Below are 20,505 nucleotides of genomic sequence, written 5' to 3'. Positions count from 1 at the left end.
TGTTGTTAAAAATAAGCCAAAAAGTTTCTGCACATTTGTGTGTGTGTGTGTGTGTGTGTGTGCTTGATTGTGTGTGTGGAAGGAGAATAACTTGCAGGATTGGTTCTCTCTTCCCACCATGTGGGTTCCAGGAATTCAACCTAGGTTGTCATGCTTGGCAGCAAACACCCCCACTTGGAGCCATTCCACAGGACCTTGTGATATATGCTTTCTTTGAAGTTGAAATTCATGGGTTTGGGTTTGGTCTTGTTTTTGTTTTGTGTAAGAAAACCAAGATTGCTTCGATCCTATACAACTTCATATAAGTGACTGTAAAAAATGATCTGAAAGGAAATTGTTGGGGGGGGGGCGGAATCTTATGTTTCTTTGAGTGTGTCAGTGTTAATCAGTTCTTTTCAAAAACTTTGGTGTTTGAATTAGAAGGGAAAAGATACCTACGATGAATTACTATAGAAAGCAAAGGGTACCTATTTGTATGGTTTTGCTAGAAACTCTTTCTGGAAGAGAATGGAGGGAAAGAGAGCAATCCAGGTGGCTTCCTGGGTCCTGATTTTCATTGGAGCATATTTTGTTAACCTGATAAAAGTAGCCTCATATGACTATATAATCCAAACAATATAAAAAAAATGAAGGTTTTTTTCCCCACATTTTCGGAATGTTTTAAAAATATCCAAATGCTTAACATTGCATACAGGATGTATAAAGATAATTAATCACACATTTAACTTTCTATTGTAATGTTTACTCTTAGGAATCAGAATGTGAACAAGAGAATTGATAGAGACAGGATAAATCTTTTATGAGAAAGAAAATTTAGTAGTTCTACTATTTGTTTTGTTTGGTCAGATTTGATGGTTTTCTGATTTCGTTGTTGAGAAAGTGATTGACTGTACTGATGCCATCCTGTGTCTCTTCTGTGTGATGGTATTTTTACGTGCTTGCTTTAGATTTGATTTGGGGGGGTCATTTATGATGCTCCTTCAGAATAAAGTAGTTCTCGGGCAGTTCCTCAATTTTTCCAAAGGTGGCATCTGAGATTTATCTAAACCAGGAGGCTTCTTGGCCCTCGTTTCTCTTTAGCACCAGCAACGACAAAGCGCAATGGCCGCTTCAATTGGATGTAAGAAGAACACTTAGGGTTTGTCTCAGAAGAATCAAAGATTTCAGATCTTCTGAAAGATTGTTTGTACTCTTAGGGGGTCTTAAGAGGGGTCAAATGGCTTCTAAGAGTTCCTTAGCTAGATGGTTAGGGGATTGTATTAGGGAGGCGTATGTAGTTAAGGTAAAGAGGCTCCTAGGGCTTCTAAAGCTCATTACTCTAGGACTTTAGCTGTTTCTTGGGCAGAGAGGTCGAAGGCTTCCACATTGGAAATTTGCAAGGTGGCCACCTGGGCTTCTCTTCATACTTTGTTATGGTATTATCTCTTGGATGTAGTCTCTTCTACAGATTCAGCTTTTGGTGGGAGGTTGCTTGTGAGCCAGAAAAGAGCAGTGAAAAAAAGAAAGACTTGCACTTCCCACTCAGAGCTGCCAACAAGGCAAGTTGCTTTGAAGTGCACACAATGGGAACCTATGAAGACCAATTTGGGTGTGAAAGTGGATGTCACAGGGAAGTACTGCCAACCTCCAGTTCCTGTGAAAGAGAGCAAAGTGGCAGTGTGCAAAATAGCCAGAAGTGTAAAATGAACCACAGAGAACTCTGTAGGGGAAGCTGTTGAGCAGCTGACACTCTTGTGACCCTGTGTGCTCTTCTGAGGTTCTTAATCTAGGCATATACTTAGAGAATCCACTGTTGGTTTCATGCGAATAATTATGTTTGAAAGTCGAGCCAAAAGTAGATAATAAAGTGTGCACAGAATTTTCAATCTATTTTAAATATATACAGTAATTCCCTAGTTGTTCAATGAACTCATAGAATTTTATTTTGTTAGGTTTTGAAATTGGCCAGTTGAATGGCAAACAAATATAAAAATGCTGCAATGTTGTATTCATGAAATATTTTATTAACGTGTATTGATTGTCATTAATCCTATCTAAAAATGACTCCATTTACTTTTACACTTAAAGATAAGTTTTTTAAAAGTCTTTTAATTTTGGGAGTATTATATTTTAAAGATTAATATAATTAATTGAAAGTCATTCATTCTAGAGTTATGAACCAGCAAGAAATGGCTTAGGAATATTGTCTTTGTCTAACTCATCCTGGAGATAAGCAGATGGTTTCTACCATCTGGGCATTTTGTTTATTGAATAAATATAACATATTCAGGAGTGAAATGTTAACTAGAAGGTAATCAACTTCTTCCCTAAGACTTAAACTCTAGCTCTGCAATGTCACACAGTTACTTCCAGAAAGAGATCTGCAAAGATGATGCTTCAAGGGTAAGTATCTCTTAAAACTAGCTACTTTCATGAGTTCCTGTAGAGTATTCAGATAAATTGGTTTTGAACATATGAATACTATTAAGCTTTGGAACAAACCTAAGGGATATACAGTCAAGATGAAACTGCAACTTTTTTCTACTTATCTACTTTCTGGAAACAAGTACATCTACACATGTTCCTATATTAAAATAATAAATGATTGTCATCCTATTAAAAGTGAATAATTAGGAAAATGCAGGAACATTTCCTGAGCAAAGAGAAGGAAACAAATTCATAATAATTAATCCTAAATAACCAACTGGGACAAAAAAGATGACTAAGACTAAGAGATGACATTAAGAACACTTACTACTCTTCCAGAAGACCTAGATTCAGTTTCCAGCACCTACTTTGAGCAGCTCACAGCTGCTTGTAACTCCAGTTCCAGGGAATCCAATGCCCTCTTCTGGCTTCAGCAGGCTGTGCATGTGTATGGTGCACATACATATAATCTAAAACATACATATACACATCAAAAGAATAAATAAATTTTACGAAACAAGTGTCAATCATTCTAGATGTGATTAGCATATGTAGTTTCAGGCAGGTTAAAATAACTGTGTAGAAAAGCTATGCACACAGTAGGTGCATTTACATAAACATAGAAATATATGAATATATAGGGAATATATGCAGTAAGATGTTGATTGTATTAAAATGATGCAGGCATATGCAAGATATAAAGCTCCTATAAATGTACAACTTGATTAAGCCTCTATACTTATCATATTAATATTTGCCGTAGATGAAGAGTTTTCCATTGTTGTGTATTCATTGATGAACATTTAGCATTCTCTGCTTCATTTGTATGATGTCATACTTCATGATATTATGTCAAGTTTTCTTGAACTATGGACAGTTGTCTTGGCCTGTATCTTACAATTGCACTACTGTATCTGAAAGATAAGTTTATTAAGTGGAATGGTTAAATAAATAGTCAAGTTCACAAAGAAGATGAAAAGACACAAAGTAAAAATAAGAACTGCAAAATACATGTATGATAATGGATTCATATCCAAATATACAAAGAACCTTTAAAATTCAACAGGCAACCTGATTTTAAAATACATAATATATCTGAGTAGACAGCTCACTAAACATGACAGATGGTGACTAAGCATATGAAAATATGCAAAAAATAGTATGTCACCATGGGTATACAAATTAAAATGAGATATTACTGTATACCTATTAGATGGCAAAAATCTTTAAAAAATGCTAAAAATACCACTTTCTGACAAGCGTGTAGCAGAAAAGTAACTCTGTTCATTGCTATTAGGAATGTAAAACGGTAGAGCATCTTTGCCCGTCAGTTTGGCACTGTCTTCCAAAACTCAACATAGTCTTACCATATGGTCTAGTCATTGCACTTCCAGGTGTTTATCCAAATGAGTTGAAAACTTAAATCCTTACAAAAACCTGTATATGAATGTTTACAGCAGCTTTATTCGTAATTACCAGAATTTGGAAACAAGTAAGATGTTTTTCAGTAGGTGAATCGATAAACAATTTGTGGCCTATCAATACAATGAATATTATTCATCAATAAAAATAAGATTATCAAGCCATGAAATGATATGGAGGAACCAAGGTTGTTTATTGCTAAATTTAAAAAAAATTATATACTGTAAGATTCCAACTATATATTGTTACAGAAAAAAACTATAGAACATTGAAATATTTACATTGCCAGGAAAAGGGGGAAAGGAATGGGGTTATGTATTGGCAGGGGGAGTTTAGAATAGTGAAGCTATTCCATATGGACACATTGGTGGTATGAACTATGTACGTGACAGTGTCCATAGAATTATTTAACACAAAGAGTAAATACTAAGGGAAACTGTAAGTATATGAAATGATGATTCAGTATCAGTGTATCAGTCGCACAGACATACAACATCACCATAAGATTATAAGCATAGGAGGGCTAGAGACTGGAGAGACGGTTCAGTATTTGCTGCTCTTGCAGAGATCCAATGTGCCCTTCAAGGGTGCTACAACCCATCTGTTAACTGATTGACCACTTCTTAATGGCTTCAGAAGCTAGGGACAAAGAAGACTTTAACCTGCAGGTCATTTGGGGAACACTTACCCAAACAGGAGCGGAGGTGTTATTATCTAAGTAGGCATTCCTTTAGTATACTCAGAGTGAACAGATGTTGTAAGTAACTTTATCATTAGAATAAAACATACTTCTTTCTGAGAACTTTATTCCTTAGAATGTATTCACAATTAAATTCAAAGTATCACTCAGGAGGAAAACAGCACCCATCTACTAAATGAATTTATTGGTTAAAATACTACTGAGAAAATTGCTAACAATAGAGAAACTATTTCTTAAAATTTCTTGAAGTCTAGTAAAAGAAAATAAAAATGGGATTATACTATGTAATTTATCATCCTATACTAATTTGTCAAGCAACAGAAAAGGTAGACAATACATGATTCATTTAATCAAACTCTGGTTAATGCAATCTTGATGGAAAAGTGGAAAGTTTTTTTTCTTATATTTAGTTACTAAATTTTGCACCATGGAAAGAGTTCCTTCATTATAAAACTTAACAATAGCAAAAATAATTCCATTTTAAGAGTTAGTGATTATTTCTGTCCCAGTATTTTTGTTTTTCAAATTAACCATTGTTAATAATTACTGAAAGCATACTTGTTCTCCTGATATACCATTATGTTTCTATGCATTCTGTTCTTGATGATGATGTTGATGATGCTGATGATGGTGGTATGTGTGTGTACATGTGTGCAGGTACATGTGCATGTTTTTGTGTATGAATAGAGGTTTCAAGCCAACATTGGGTGTCTTTCTTAATTTCTCTCCAACTTATTTAAATTTTACATTTGTGTTTATTTGTGTGTGTCTGTATGTGTATGGATATTTACATGGCACAGCACACATATGGAGATCAGAGACAACTTTTCGGACAACTTAGGTCATGGGAATCAAACTCAGATCATCAGGCAGTTGTCTTTACTTGCTCAGCCATCTTTCCCGGTCACCGTATTATTTCTTTCAGACAGTCATTAAATCTGGAACATTACAATTGAACTACACTAATTGGCCAGAAATCCTGTAGGATACTCTGTGCCTGCCTCCCGGTGCTGAGATTATGGTCATGGGCTCCAGGCTTTTGGTTGTATATGGGTGCTGGGGATCAATGTGAAGTACCCAATCCACTTTATAAATGGAGCTGTTTCTCCGGCCCATCTTTCAAGAAAGTGCTAGTATTTTATGTAACCCCATCAGCTTTAAGTGTGGTGCTTAAACTCTAACTTCTGGGAAGCCCAGGCTGATTTCACACTCACAAAGTGTTTTCAGCCTATACCACCACACCAGACAAAATCGAACTTTTGAAATTAACAAGGAAGTTAATATTAATTTTTACTCGTATGTCATCCTGTATTGCCAACATGAATGTAGAGTAAGGATCTTTATTCTGCAGGTTATACATGCATGTATGCCAGATAGGAATATAATTATAAGCTGTTTAGATTTCATCAAGTTGTATATTTAAAAGGGGTCTCTACCTTGTATATGCCTGCATAATTGCAATACTGCCACCAGTTTGTATCTTACTGATTATATTCCCTATTAATACGCACACACACACACATACACACACACACACGGTTATGTGTAATTACTGTGTATGTGATTTTCTGTGTAATTAGTACATTAATCACATCTAAACTAGTTGGTTTTTTTTTGAAAAAAAGATTAATTCACTAATATGTATGTGTGCGTGCCAGAATATGAATGTCCATCAATGCATGCAGTCCCTGCAAAGGACAGAAGAGGGCATCAGAGTCCCTGGAACTGGAGTAACACTTAGTTCTGAACTTCCTGAAGTACCGGGAACAGTCCTGGATCTTCTAGAAGAGCTCCAACCCAAGTTTGTTCTTTTTAAATGAATGTTTTTGTATTTATTTCCTTCTCTTTGCTTAGGAATAGTGAAAAAATCTGATAAGGAAGCCATGGGAGAGAAACATATAGCAAATGAAGTCAGTGTTCCTCCAGAGCCATTATTACCAGTTAAAGAGGTGAGACTTTATTCACATATAACATGGTTGCATTTCTGTAAGTCTGTTGTGTATCAAAATATTTGAGTTTTCCCTTTGTTTCCAAATAATCTTGATTGAAATTTCCCTCAGAAGTTTTAGGCAAAAATTCAGAAGAGTTATCATCAAGTAACAGAAGAGCAGATGCTGATGAGAGTGGGAAGTAATCTGTGTGTACTGTTCGTGGCAATGGAAACTCGGGCAGCCCCAAGGGAGATCAGTGTGGTGTTCTCTCCAAAAAGCAAAAGGATAACTTTCCTGGGCCACTCCTTAGATCACCACACAAGATAGCTACTTATTTATTTTCCTATGTCTCCATTTGTAATAGTCAAGTGATAGACTCACCCTAGTTACTTGTCAGTACCATGGATGAATGAAAAAAATATAGATTTATTTACACAATAGATTTATTCATTTATAAAGAACAAAGTTTCATGATGCATTATAGATGCAAGGCTGTTGAAAATGTAAGGAAACAAAGAAAATAGGCTGAAGGAACATGACAGTTTGACCAGTTCTTTGTTTGTTTATTCAGTATGTATGGAACTAGAGATTATCACATTAAGTGAATAAGCAAGACTCAGAAAAACAGATGTTTTCTCTCAAAATGTGGATTCTAGATTAGACAAGTCAAGACTTGTAAGCAGAGTGGTGTCGAACTTGAGTAAAGGAAGATTAGCTAGAGATGAGGGGTGAAAGAAAATATGAAAAGAGAATAAAAATGAATATGATCAAAGTACTTTGGATAAGTATGTAAAGATGTCATAAGAAGACTGATAAATTGGTACAAGTAACGCGAGCTAACAATTGGAAAATGTTTTTAACAAAAATCAAGTTGTCTCATGGTTCTCTTGCACAGTCAGGTTCAAGAGAATGATATAAAAACAGAAATCAAGAAACTTTTGTTCCCGTCTTGGCTCAGGGTCTGTATTTTGAGAATGTGAACTGTAGGTAACCATTACAGAGCCATAAATGCTGATTTTTCTAAGGAAAGGGTTGAAGGTCTGAACAAATGTCTTTGTTTACCTGTTCAGGGTGCATTGCCATGCCTCTGCTCTGTTCTGTATTGTAGAGAATCATGTTGCCAGGCTCCCCTGCCTTCTAGATTGTGGGAATGTCTGTATAATTAAAGATATTGATGAAATATTAGAGGGCAGAAGTTGCAGAGAAAAACTGGGATTACCTATCCCCTAACTCTGTGAGCCTGTGGCCTTGCTGTGGCTCCTCGCTACACCACATTCTGTATGTGACCACAGTTCCTCATGGCAGCTATGCCTTGACTTGGCCTCTTTCTCAAAGCACAGTGACTTGTTTGTTTTTTCAGTCTTGGTGTGATTTTGATTTGCTGCTGTGTTGTGCTTCATAGTTTGTGCTTGGCTTCACCAGTTTTCTGTCACCTAGGTTACTGTAAGTTACTTTTGCATCACTGTGACAAAACACCCAACAGAAGGTACTTAAGGGAAGAAGAATGTATTTGTTTTATGATTTCAGATTTCATCCCATAACTGGTATAGAAGTATGACAGTAGAAACAGCTTGGTCCCTGTCGGCAGGAGCCTGACGTGCCTGGTCACATCATTGTGCCAAACAGGAAGCAGACAGTGGGACAGGAAGCATCTCAAACCATTACAATCCAAGGGTATTTCCTTAGTGAGCTACTATGTCCTATGTAGCTTACTATGTCCTACCTTCTAACATTTCACTAGTTTCACCAGAAAACAACTCCTAGGAGGGAGTGAGCAAATATGATCCTTTGAAAACTGCTGCTGCCCTGCCGAGGGACGCTGCAATCATTCAAGTCACACGAGTAATCAGTTCCCTGTATTAAACTTTCCTCTTGAAATTTCATACATGGCTTCTGCTTTCTCAATTAATGCTGAGTAATACACTGTGTAAATATTTTAAAAGACCAATGTCTGTATAGTTTATAACAGTTCTCAGCCTCGAAAGCAAAGGGTATGGTTAGGAGCACACAGAAGGATACATAGTGCTTCAACAACAAGAAGAAAATCATACTCGGCATGAATCTAGCATTACATAATAGAAAATAGGATTCAGCAATTCCTGACTGTTGCACTGAAAAGAAAGTCACTCAGTTTTGTCTTGTTTTCTTGGATTAACTAACAAATGTTCTTTATTTTAACTGGAATGTGTGTGATACCAAATATCAGATGGGAAAAAAAGAAACAAGCAATCTTTCATGAAAACATAGACTTTTATAAGACAGTTTTAGGACATAGAGGTTTGCAGTTTTTTTTTTGTAAGGGTAGATTTATATTTTTGTTTCTTCTTTTTGGAGCAGAATTCATATGGCCAGCATATATGGTCACATATCAGTTATAACAGGAAAAGATCTTCCCTGTGCAGACAGAGAGCAAAGCTTAGACAGGGATAGGGAAGTGACTGCAGCTATAGCAATCAGTAACATTTACCAAATATGTCCCTTGCATAAATGGAAGGCTTTTATGAATATTTGTGCTGCAATAGAGAAATAAGCAAAAAAAAAAAAGATCAGGGCTTTATAGTTTTTCATTTTTATAGAGGTAGTTTCCTTTAGCGTATGTATCATTATTGTGTCCTGATGGAGAAAGGTCATTGGTTAAAAAATAAAGAAACTGCTTGGCCCTCATAGGTTAGAACATAGGTGGGTGGAGTAAACAGAACAGAATGCTGGGAGGAAGAGGAAGTGAGCTCAGACTCCATAGCTCTCCTCTCTGAGCCAGACGTGATGCCGCTCCTCTCCAGAGCAGACGCCATGAAGCAAGCTGACAGGTCAGACATGCTGAATCTTTCCTGGTAAGACTGGTGCTACACAGATTACTAAAAATGGGTTAGGAAAAATATGAGAATTAGCCCGTAAGAGGCTAGAGCTAGTGGGCCAAGCAGTGTTACAGTTTGTGTGTTGTTATTTCGTGGCATAAGCTAGCCAGGCGACCAGGAGCTGGGGCGGCAGGAACACAGCCCGCAGCTCCCACTACAGTGTCCCATGGAAGTTGCTGTTATACCACAGGCTGTAATTTTTCCACCTCTAGCGACCTATGTTTGATACCAGCATTCCAGGTGGAAGGAAAGAACAGATACCTGAGCTTTATCCTCTGATCTTCACTTATCAGTAAGGAGATTAAGTTATTGGTTAATTGTACTCAAATATAATTGAGAGATGGGTTTAAGCTCTATGTTGCTATAGGATCAAATAAACTTTAGATAGAAAAGTTCAGTTACACTTTAAGTATCAAAGCAGGAGCTATTATTTTGACAATAGATTTGTAAACTCATGAACTGTATAGAAACCATCTTTATTATTTTCTATAGTTGTATAAAATGTGTAAATATGATGTTAGATAAATGTATAACATATTAGCCTAATTATTCTAATCTTGATAATTCATAGGTTTATCCTGATTCATTAGTGTGTATGTGTGTGTGTGTGTACAAGTGAAAATACCTATGTGCCAGGTTACAGCACTGAAAATCAAAGCACAGTGTTCAATAATCTACTCTTTCCTTCTACCGTGGGATCAGTCCTCAAAAAAAAAAGGCATCAGGTTTGCATAGCAAGTTCATTTGCTCCTGTCTTACCCCACTGAGCCATCTCAAAGTCCTGATTGCCACAGTCTTAGACCGAAAGGGACATGGAAACCATCCAGTTCAACTCAGTTTTCTAGCTTAAAACTCTGATATCAAGAAAAGCAAAAAATAGATCAGGGATTTAGGGTCTAGGGTCTACTTTTTAAAAAATTTTTATTAGACTTACTGTGTGTTTATGTGGGTAGGGGAATGCTACGTGCACATGTTTGCAGGTACTGGAGAAGGCCAGAAAGGAAGGCACTGGATCACTGGAATTGGAGTTGAAGGATCTTGTGAGCCACCTGATATGGGTGTTGTGAGTAAACTCTAGTCCTCTGCAAGAGCAGCAGACACCCAGCTGCACAGTCTTTTCTCTAGCCCTCATTCCATAGTCTTCGGTATTTGGAGCAGGTAGTGTGTTACTACAGACAAGATATGCTAAAACTGCTTGATTTCTAAGCATGGCTTTAGTGTGTTACTATTCGTTGTTTTAGTACTTTTGACAACATTAAGGAACTTGGGGACGTCTACATTCACAGATATTTTTCCATATTAGAGCAAGACTAAAGTTAAAAATTGAACAAAGTGTGCCAATTAGTTTTTGTTAATTTTACACGAGCTAAGGTATTCTAGGAAGAGGGACGTTAACTGAAGGTTTGCTTACATCAGATTAACCTGTAGATGAATCTGAGAGGCATTTTCTCTCTTGATGAGTGGTGTAGGAAAAGGCATGCCATTGTGGGCAGTGCCACCCCTTGTCACAGGTTATATAAGAAAATAAGCTGAGTCAGCCACAGAGAGCAAGTCAGTGAGCAACACTCCCTCATGCTTGTAGGTTCTTGTACATTCTTCCCTCAGTGATCAACTGTGATTATTGTGTGTGAGCCAAATAAACCCTTTCCTCCCTAAGCAACACTCCCTCATGTCTGCAGGTTCTTGTACATTCTTCCCTCAGTGATCAACTGTAATTATTGTGTGTGAGCCAAATAAACCCTTTCCTCCCTAAGCTGTATTTGGTCATGGTGTTTTATCACAGTAATGGAAACAAATTGGGGCATCAAGATTATAACGTTCAATTTTCGTTTTGTTTTAAAAGAGAAACCACACGGAGTTGAATGGGTAGTGAAGTGGGCGATCTGGGAGGATAGAGGAAGTAAAGAATATGATCACAATATATAGGATAAAAAAACTTAAAATGTAAAATAAAACAAAAAGAAGACAAGCTATCCAGAGGAGCTGCTTATGAGCATAGAATATAAAATAAAAGTCTACTGTGAAGCCACTACAGACAAAGAATGACTGTGACTCTGGTGATCTCCTCCCACGTACAAAGCAATGCAGACCACTTTACTTCCTCATTTTTAATAACAAAACAAAGAGCCTACTGCTTTGTGGTGGAGAGACTAAATGAAATTCTAAACAAGTTAAAACCAGAAAGGTGCAGTGTGTGTTTTCTCTGAGAAATTCATTTTATTGCTGTTTCTCTTTTTAGCTTGTCTGGAATTCTGAGATTAAAAGAGAAATCAAAGATTGAATATCAAATGCTAACTTATGTTGCAATTCTAGTTAACAGTAAACTTTAAAAAGACTATAAAAATCTAATTTAGACTTTATTAAACGTATTGGATTTAAAGGTTTTATGTGATAGGTTGTAACTGTAGCTTTCAGCTCTTGTTAAAGATGGTTTTATTGAACAGTTCTTAAATTATTAGATTTTGAATAGGGGTTTTGATTAAATGTACTGAGGAATTAAAGTGATGTCAGCATGTTGTGTGTGGAAAGAATGCACATATTTGTGTGGATTGCCTCACACACAGGGTGATATTCTTCAGGTTTTAAGAATGGCTTTTAGACTATATTAAAAGGATCTTGTGTTAAACATGTTAAATGAAAGTAATCATTTTATATCAAGCTATTTGTTCTGAAAGTTAAAATTAATATGAATATGATCTTATATACATATATCTTTCAGGCTGCATTACTAGAGTTTGACTGGAGAAATGTATTTAAAGAGAGCTCTCTTGCCATGGGACACTGCATATCAACAGCCATTGAAGGTTTTTCCACGAAAGTTCTCCAACAGGAGGAAATAGAAAGAACCTCAGCTGTGAGCTACACTATGAACCTTGTAAATGTCCCAGAAGTTCGGCGAGAAGGTCACATATTTCCTGAGGAAGAACAACCAAAGAAAGTTGCCAAGGCAAGTATCAGAGGAGATTGCTTCAAACTGCTGCTGGCAGGTGTGGCATTACTTTTATTTATTCTTTCTTTTTGCCAATGTAAGGATTGTAAAAGTAGCCTACAGATCAACTGGTGGTGTTCCTTGGAAAGGACCTGGTACCCGGACATATTAGTTTTCTTCTCTGGTATCTATACTCCAGAACTACCAAAATGGACGTGTTTGTTTTTGCTAACATTTGCCCCTTTATTCTAAGGCAACCCGAAAGAAGGTCTCAATAAGTTGGGCAGTATTGACAAAGCTGGAATGACATTAAGCAATACTCCACATCCACCCCTCTGTGTGATGATACTCCGCACCCACCCCACTGTGTGATGATACTCCACACCCACCCCACTATAGACAGAGCAGCCAGTGATGGGTGTTCTTAAGAGTCCCTACTTCATTCTCCTTTTGCCACCTGAACCTCCAGACCCTTCCTGGGGAACTCTCTTGCCTAATCAGATGTAGAAGCAGGCTGTGCCTTCAGCCCATCTACCATTAAAGAAAGCAGTAGATAGTAACTAATGAAAAGAGACACAACTCTTCTGAAACATCCTGGCTAATTACCCAAGCGATGAGTCTACATGAAATTGTTTCTGTTGCTTGTGTATTATTTAAGCCAAACTAATATTCTTTGTATGATTTAGTAAAGTATGTTTGTATATAGAAATTTAGTAGATGCAAATTAGGGCAAGTTCAAAAGTAATGTGAAATTAATATCAAGGATACATATTATCTTGAGTCATGTTGACTACACATAAAGGGAATGTCATGTAAAGCTGGCTCATGACTTTTTCATGTCTGTCTGGTGAGCATAAGGTTTGAAGGTTATATTATATAGAGAGAGACATGATTTTGGTATTTCCTTATTTGACATGAAACATTTAACTTTCTACAACTGAGAAATTGATTGTTATAAAGCTGTGTCATTATATTTATGTTTGATGCCAAATTCATTATTTAGGAATTTGGCTCCTCTGTACATAAATTACACGGTGCTGTCAGAATACAAATAACTCAGCGCCACATTTATTTCTCCCTAGTTTTGTTCTGACATCATGGAAAAGCTGGACACAATGCTTCCACTGGCTCTGGCATGCAGAGATGATTCTCTCCAGGAAATTAGAGGGAACTTCGTGGAGGGCTGCTGTAAAGTGGCAACAGCTGTCCTGGAAAGACTACAGGAAAGAGGCAGGGAGGTGCCTTCCAGAGCACCCCTGAAGAACCTGCACACCCTCCTCTCCACGGCAGCCTATTTATCCCAGCATTTCATGCAGTATGATAATCTGATGAGAGAGACAACTAAGAAGTGAGTATCTTTTAAATTAAGTTTATGTTCATGCTTAAGGAAACATGCACTCTTCAGATGTTAGAAAATTAAAATGTTGATGTAAATCATTTAGAAAATAATAATATGGTGGATTATTTTTATCTTTCTTGATTAGGAAATGCTTAAAAGGTCAAACATGGGTTACATTAAAGTTGATGTGTAGATAATAACAAAGGCAACCCCAACTAAAGACATGCACAAAAGAGGGCAGCCAAGCTCTGCATGTTGTTATGACAAGAATTTACCCCATCCCTTCCATAAGTCACATTAAACTGACCACATAGAAAAGGGAAATTAAGTTTGCTTCTGTCCCACATATAAACATTTGTGAAATATTCAGTTCTTGCTTCTGCTTCTAATCCAACAGGCTGTTCAGAACTGCCAGAGTGAATAAATGCATTTTAATCCCTCTTGGTGCCTAGTGTAAACATATTGCAGGACATTTATTTAGTAATAAACTATCCATAATATTTGAAGGAGAAGCATCTGCCAATCTTAATTCTCGTGCACTGGTAGTCTAAAAATACAATATGTTTTCTGTATGGAGATAAAAGTTGCCATGGGTACTATCAAGTGTTCTTTCTGGTTACACTTGAATTTTGTAGAACCTATCATGGAGCCTTGAAAGGAACATGTGAACTTGCAAGTCCAGCGCAACCCAAGAGCCTCTGCTGTATTTTTTATGCAGCCTGCATAGTCTCTCAGCTATGAAATAAGAAAGTGTGATATAAATAGCTGAAGATAAAAGCGAAATAAATTTGCCTCAATGTAAGATACCGTTATGTTATTTTTTAAATTCTCATAAGTAGTCAGATGCTGTGATTCATACTTGAATTTATAAACAAAATATGCCAGAAATCACTTTATTTCAGTAGACTATTTAAAAACAGTTTATGAGATAATTGACATCTCCAAAATTACAACTTTTAAAAAATAAAAAGTGTGTTTATGGGATGTGTGATAGCTTTAGAAAAGTTGATTCTGACAAGTGTGTGTTGCTCTTCGGCAATAATGATAACCTAATTCCTAAATAATGCACTGATCTCTAATAATAGGCTTACAAAGAAGACTTTTAGTTTTGAATGATGTATTGACAATACAGTTTGTCTTGAGTTGAAGTGCATATTTGTAGAACAGCAGATGTACGTTTTCAAAGGGCTTGCAAAACAAAGGCGAGCTCCCCCCACCCACTTTTCTTTTGAAAAGTGAATGTGGATACAACCTTCAGCTTTGGGAGGAAATGAATGATTGATATCTAATAATGAAAACCATTTGTAGTGCTGGAGGTTGTTACCTCCTACTGCACAGGCCTTAAATCTCTGTCTCTTTGATCATTCCCTCTGAACAGACCCATATTCCTGGTGCCTGTCCAGCGGTATCAGGAATTCATCAACACTCTACAGTTTCAGCTTACAGATTACTGCGTCAGACTTTGTGCTACAAGCATTTTACAGGATGCTGAGAGCCACCACTGGGACGACTACAAAGCTTTTTATGAGGTGTGAAGTTAAGTTTACTATTTGTCCTTTTTACACAAATATGTTTTACTGCCTACCTGCTTTCCGGCTAATTGGAAACATGAGCTCCATATTACTAAAACACGAAGACTGTTAGGATAATATTTTTTAAATATTGGATTTGTATTTAGGAAAAACACTGTCTTTGGAAACCTGAAATAAATTAGACATCAGAGCTCTCCTTCTGCTTGAAAGTAAAAATAACTTGATTTGAGCTGCAGGATTGTAGCACTGTGTGAATTGGGGCATAGTGAGATTCAAAGACAACACAGATAACAAGGGCTAAGCTCAGTCTCCCACTATAGGTGTCCTAGCCTCTTTTCCTACCATGTCTTTCGTCTTGTTTAATTAATAGTTGTTATTAAACAGCTTTGCTTTTATGTTTATTTTTTACTTCTCATTCTTAAGAGTACATCTTAAGACCCATCTTAACATTTTATACTTTACTATTTTAGCTCATGTTTTGAAATCCCAAATACCTACCAAATTAAAGCCCAAATAATCCCCCCAATATAACCAAACTGAGAATCAATTAAAATTGTTCATGACCAGGCTTTAGTAGCTTTTTCCCACTCAATCCCACAGATTGTATATAGATCATATAATATTTGAAATTAATTCCATGCAATGGCAAAGTATATATCTTTAAAAAAGATATTTGAGGTTTAAAAGTTTCAATGACCAGACTCACCTTTATTTTCCATAGCAGCCTTTCTTCTGGATCACAGCTTATGATTGTCATTTTCCTCAATTGTCTCCATTGTCCACTATGGAGTATTTAGAAAAAGAGAGTGTGTTTTTATTTGGCAGTCACTCTTGCCATCCCTAGGCATGGGCTGTATTTGTGCCTGAGATAGCATAGATGTTATTAAAACAGTGACCACTAATAAGAAGCTCTTAATGGCGTTCCCATTTTCCTTAGGCTGTTTCATCTCTTTAGATCCCTTCCCAGATAGTTTATCTCTTTGCAAGAACATCCATACATCATTTTCCAAACCTGCTGTGTTTCAAACAGTAGTGGTAGCAGCAAGCAAAGTGAGAGAGAAAGTGGCATGGTACCGTTGGTAGCCTGAGATAAGATGGAAAGTATTGGTACTCACTCTTCTGGCAACATCACAGACTCACCTTGCCTTGAGGTAAACAGAGTGACAGAAAGTGGAACCATCATGTTTCAAACATCATGTGGCCAGATACTAATGAACAAGTCTATATGATGTTTGCAGTGAAGATCGGGCACCACCTCAGCATATAGTCAGGGTATGTCTCCTCTCATGCAAAGCAGGGACTACAACAGTTGTACAGTGTAAATTAAGTGTATGCACTGAGGACCTGCTACTGGAGCTACTGAGTATTTACAAAACAGCAAAATAAAACAAATACCATGTAACACGCATCTCTTATATCTTATGACAAGGCCTTAGCTTCGAAGACAGAAATAAAGAAACTGTTACTCTGTGATTACACAGTACTTGAGTTCCCCCCCCCCCACACACACACATACTTACATGGTCGGTAGTTACAATTCAATTGCAGAGCTGATAGTTCTTATTTATTCATAGAAAAAAGTGATACTGCTTTCCTACCTACCAAAAGTTTAGATAGCTCAGGAAATAACCCTGATTTTAAACTGTTTTAATGAGTGGTGTACCTGACACAGTGTATCTTACTTACTGGGACCCTTTCTCCTCTCTCCCATCATATCAATTGATCTGTAAAACAGAACTATATTATAGAAAGATTGTTTTAAGGGAAGATATATGATGCATGACTGATTGGAAATGATGGGTTGAGTAGAGATCTCACAGAAACCTATGACCATGTGCACAGTGAAATAGAGAAAAATAGTAAAATAATAACAAGCCAGGGAGCAATGTTTGCTCATGTTTTATGAACAAGTGAATGACAGGCACACATTTCTATGTTCTAAACTGCATGAGTCAAAGAGCTGGAGCCTTCTCCACGGAAGCCTTGGCCAGATAGTGCCATGGGTATTGAGATTGCATGTTTAAAATTAAGCTTTCTGTATAGTTGACCTCTGCTCAATTTTAGGAACTTGTGTTTTCCGGTAGTCAAAAAATAAAGAATTCTCATTTCAGAGATAATATTGACTGGCTTCTATAATAAAGTCCAGCTGCATATTTCCTGATATATAATCTAAGCAAACACTCACATCTGTTTATATTATAGTGGGCTTATAAAAATAACAGACGTTTACTACAGAATACGTTTGAAATAACAACAATCAGGGAAACAGGTAAAGAAAAATGAGTCATATTTAGTTCAATGAAACCTCCACATACACCCTCGGAAGTTGTATTTGTAGAAGGAGCGGTGGGCTGCGTTCTGCCCGGTTCCCGCAAGGCTAGCATTACACCTGAAATAACAACACACAAATTGTATTCTTTTAAACACTGCCTGGCCCATTAGTTCTAGCCTCTTATTGGCTAACTCTCACATCTTGATTAACCCATTTCTAATAATCTGTGTAGCACCACGAGATGGTGGCTTACCAGGAAGGATCTTAACCTGCGTCCATCTTGAAGAGGTGAGCTATAGCGTCTGCCTCACTGCCTTCTTTCTCCCAGCATTCTGTTCTGTCTACTCCGCCTACCTAATTTTCTGTCCTATCAAAGGGCCAAGGCAGTTTCTTTATTAACCAATGAAATTAACACATAGACAGATGACCTTTGTTTGAAATAACAACAAGCAGGGAAACGGGTCAAAAAAATGAGTCATAGCAGTCTTTGTGGGAGCCTAGGCTGTTTGGATGCTCACCTTACTAGACCTGGAAGGAGGTGGGAGGTCAGGGCAGGGAACCCGGACTGCTCTTTGGGCTGATGAGAGAGGAGGAGTTGATCGGGGGAGGGGGAGGGATATGGGAGGCGGTGGCAGGAAAGAGCCAGAAATCTTTAATAAATAAATAATAAACTAAAAAAATGAGTCATATTTAGTCCAATAAAACCTCCACATACACCCTCGGAAGTTGTATTCATTTAGAAAGAATTAGTAGAAAAAAGGCCATTGCATGAGAACTCCTCAAAGGCATGAAACAATTTGTAGTCTTTAAAAATGCACATACTACATTTTGAACAGAAAAAAAATCTCTGTGTTAAAAGATAGCTGTGAAATAAATTGGTTTCCTCTATTTTGAAAATTATGGGAAATCTTTTTCATCATACTGTTAATTAGGCCACATCCTGTATCACAAGTTCCAGCACAGCTGATTCAAGAGTCCATTTCATTTGCATCTAAAATTCTGAGTGAATCAAACATTGAGACTCCCCTCTTAGTTTGACAGGAGTTCTTAGAACACACCACTGATGTGGCATTCCCCTCTGTATGCTCTGAATATGTTCTGTTACCATTGATTAAGGAATAAAATTGTTTTGGCCAATGGCTTAGCAGAGCAAAGCCAGGCGGGAAATTGGAACAGAGATATTTAGTGAGAAAGTAGGCGGGGTCAGAGAGACGCCATGTAGCTACTGAAGGAGACAGGCACAAGATCCTTACTAGTAAACCACAGACTTCTGTTGATACATAGATTAATAGAAACGGATTAATTCAAGATGTAAGAGTTAGCTAGGAATATGCCTAAGTCATTGACCAAACAGTGTTGTAATTAATATAGTTTCTGTGTGATTGTTTGGGTCTGAGCAGTCAGGAAATTAATGAGCAGTCTCCATTTACACACCACAAAACAAATGGAACATTAATTTTGCTTTGCTTTCAATTTTATACATTTTTTCTGTTAAGTAGTTTAGCTTATCTAATTGGGAAGTCAAAGACCACCTACTCTAAATCCCTTTCTGTTTAAACTTAACTCTGATACTTTTGAGTCCAAATTGCCCACACAGAGAATAATAGTTTCATTCCTTCTTTAGTATCATTAGAAAACCACTCACTATTATTTTAAATACTACACAATTTTAGTAATCAATGTAACTCTCAAAAGAATGCCATGTAAAGAAAACATCTGTGTGATGAGCTGGTAACTTTGGGTTAGGAAGAGAGCAGACTATCTTTGCTTGTTTTATGGGACAGGATTTCCCTTTGTGACCCAGAGTGGCCTGGAACTTGTTATGTAGCTTAGCCTGGCTTCAAATCATATCAATCATCCTTCCTCAGCCACTCAAGTTCTGGGATGACAGTGGACACATTATCCTTTGTAACTGGGGACTGTGCCTTCATTTCTCAGCTGCCCAGACCATAACACTGCTTGGTCAACAACTTAGGCGTATTCCTAAGTAGCTCTTATAACTTAAATTAACCAATTTCTATTAATATATGTATCACCACGAGGCTGTGGCTCCCCAGTAGGGTTCTGGCGTCTTTCTCCTTCAGCAGATACATGGCACATCCCTGACTCCCTCCACCTTCTTTCTCCCTGCATTCAGTTTAGTTTCCCCACCTAGCTCTATTCTGCCCTGCCATGGGCCAAAGCAACATCCTAATTAACCAGTGGTAGTAAAACATATTCACAGCATACAGAGGGGAATCTCACATTAGCCCTTGGCAAAAGCAGATACTTCTTAGATAACACTTGAAACTTTGCTGGTGGATACAGCAGATTGCAAAAGAGACGTGATTAGAGATAAAACAGAAAATGTTAATGGCTTATGTTTTGATATATTAACATAACAAAATTAGCTGTGAAACATTCTTTACTTCCTATTTCAGATCATCTTGATCTAGTTTGAAGAAATGAGTTCAAATACCAGCCCCCAAGCATGTTGCCTAATTAATGCTTGCTTGCAAACCTTCTGAGGCAGGCTGTGTTCTCCTTACTTCCTGTTCCCTTTGACCCAGCCACTGCTGAATCTCCTCCTGAAGTCAGGCAAAAGTTAGTACACAGATGAGATCTGTGGCGAAATGGGGAAAATGAGAATTTGACCTCGGGAAGTATGTAAAATAGTACAGTGGTGATAATAGGCACCTATACTTTACAAAATGGTGTAAGATTGGATTACTGTTTATGTTACTAGCATAAAATATTGTTAAAATACCATTAATGAAGTGGCTTAATGTACTAATGTATTCAATAGTTGAGCATCACACTGGGGTTCTTGAATGTGCCTAAGAGTTAGTACATGGGTTTGTTTTCAGTCGTCTTATTCCATTATAATACAAAATCTGAAAGATTTGTAAAATTAACTCAGTCATGCTAATTGTCACAGAGAAAAGTTCCTCCATAAACAATTGAAACAGATTTTAATTTTGTTAATCAGCATGACTTGTTAAACAACTACAAAGCTGATGTCTAAAAGTAGATTTTAAAAGGCAGGTCAAGACCAGGTAGGTCAAGAATATGCCAGGTTTATTCTTTGCAGTATAGATTTACACAAGAATATCTCATTTGTAATTGAAATAAAACATATG

The 20,505-nt window shown here is 37.1% G+C and overlaps 1 protein-coding gene across 1 annotated transcript in view; it reads left to right on the top strand.

The window, feature by feature from the left end:
• The window catches only part of Kiaa0825 (KIAA0825 ortholog), a 442,157-nt gene that overhangs the window by 105,327 nt on the left and 316,325 nt on the right, over positions 1–20,505 (top strand). The window contains exons 8-11 of the mRNA XM_057790199.1: positions 6,383–6,477; positions 12,034–12,261; positions 13,326–13,591; positions 14,961–15,111. Coding sequence (XP_057646182.1) covers positions 6,383–6,477; positions 12,034–12,261; positions 13,326–13,591; positions 14,961–15,111 — 740 coding nt within the window. The remainder of the gene's footprint in view (positions 1–6,382; positions 6,478–12,033; positions 12,262–13,325; positions 13,592–14,960; positions 15,112–20,505) is intronic.

This window comes from Chionomys nivalis, chromosome 15 (assembly GCF_950005125.1).
Source record: "Chionomys nivalis chromosome 15, mChiNiv1.1, whole genome shotgun sequence".
Classification (NCBI taxonomy): Eukaryota; Metazoa; Chordata; class Mammalia; order Rodentia; family Cricetidae; genus Chionomys; species Chionomys nivalis.
This window is presented reverse-complemented; position numbering and strand designations above follow the sequence as displayed.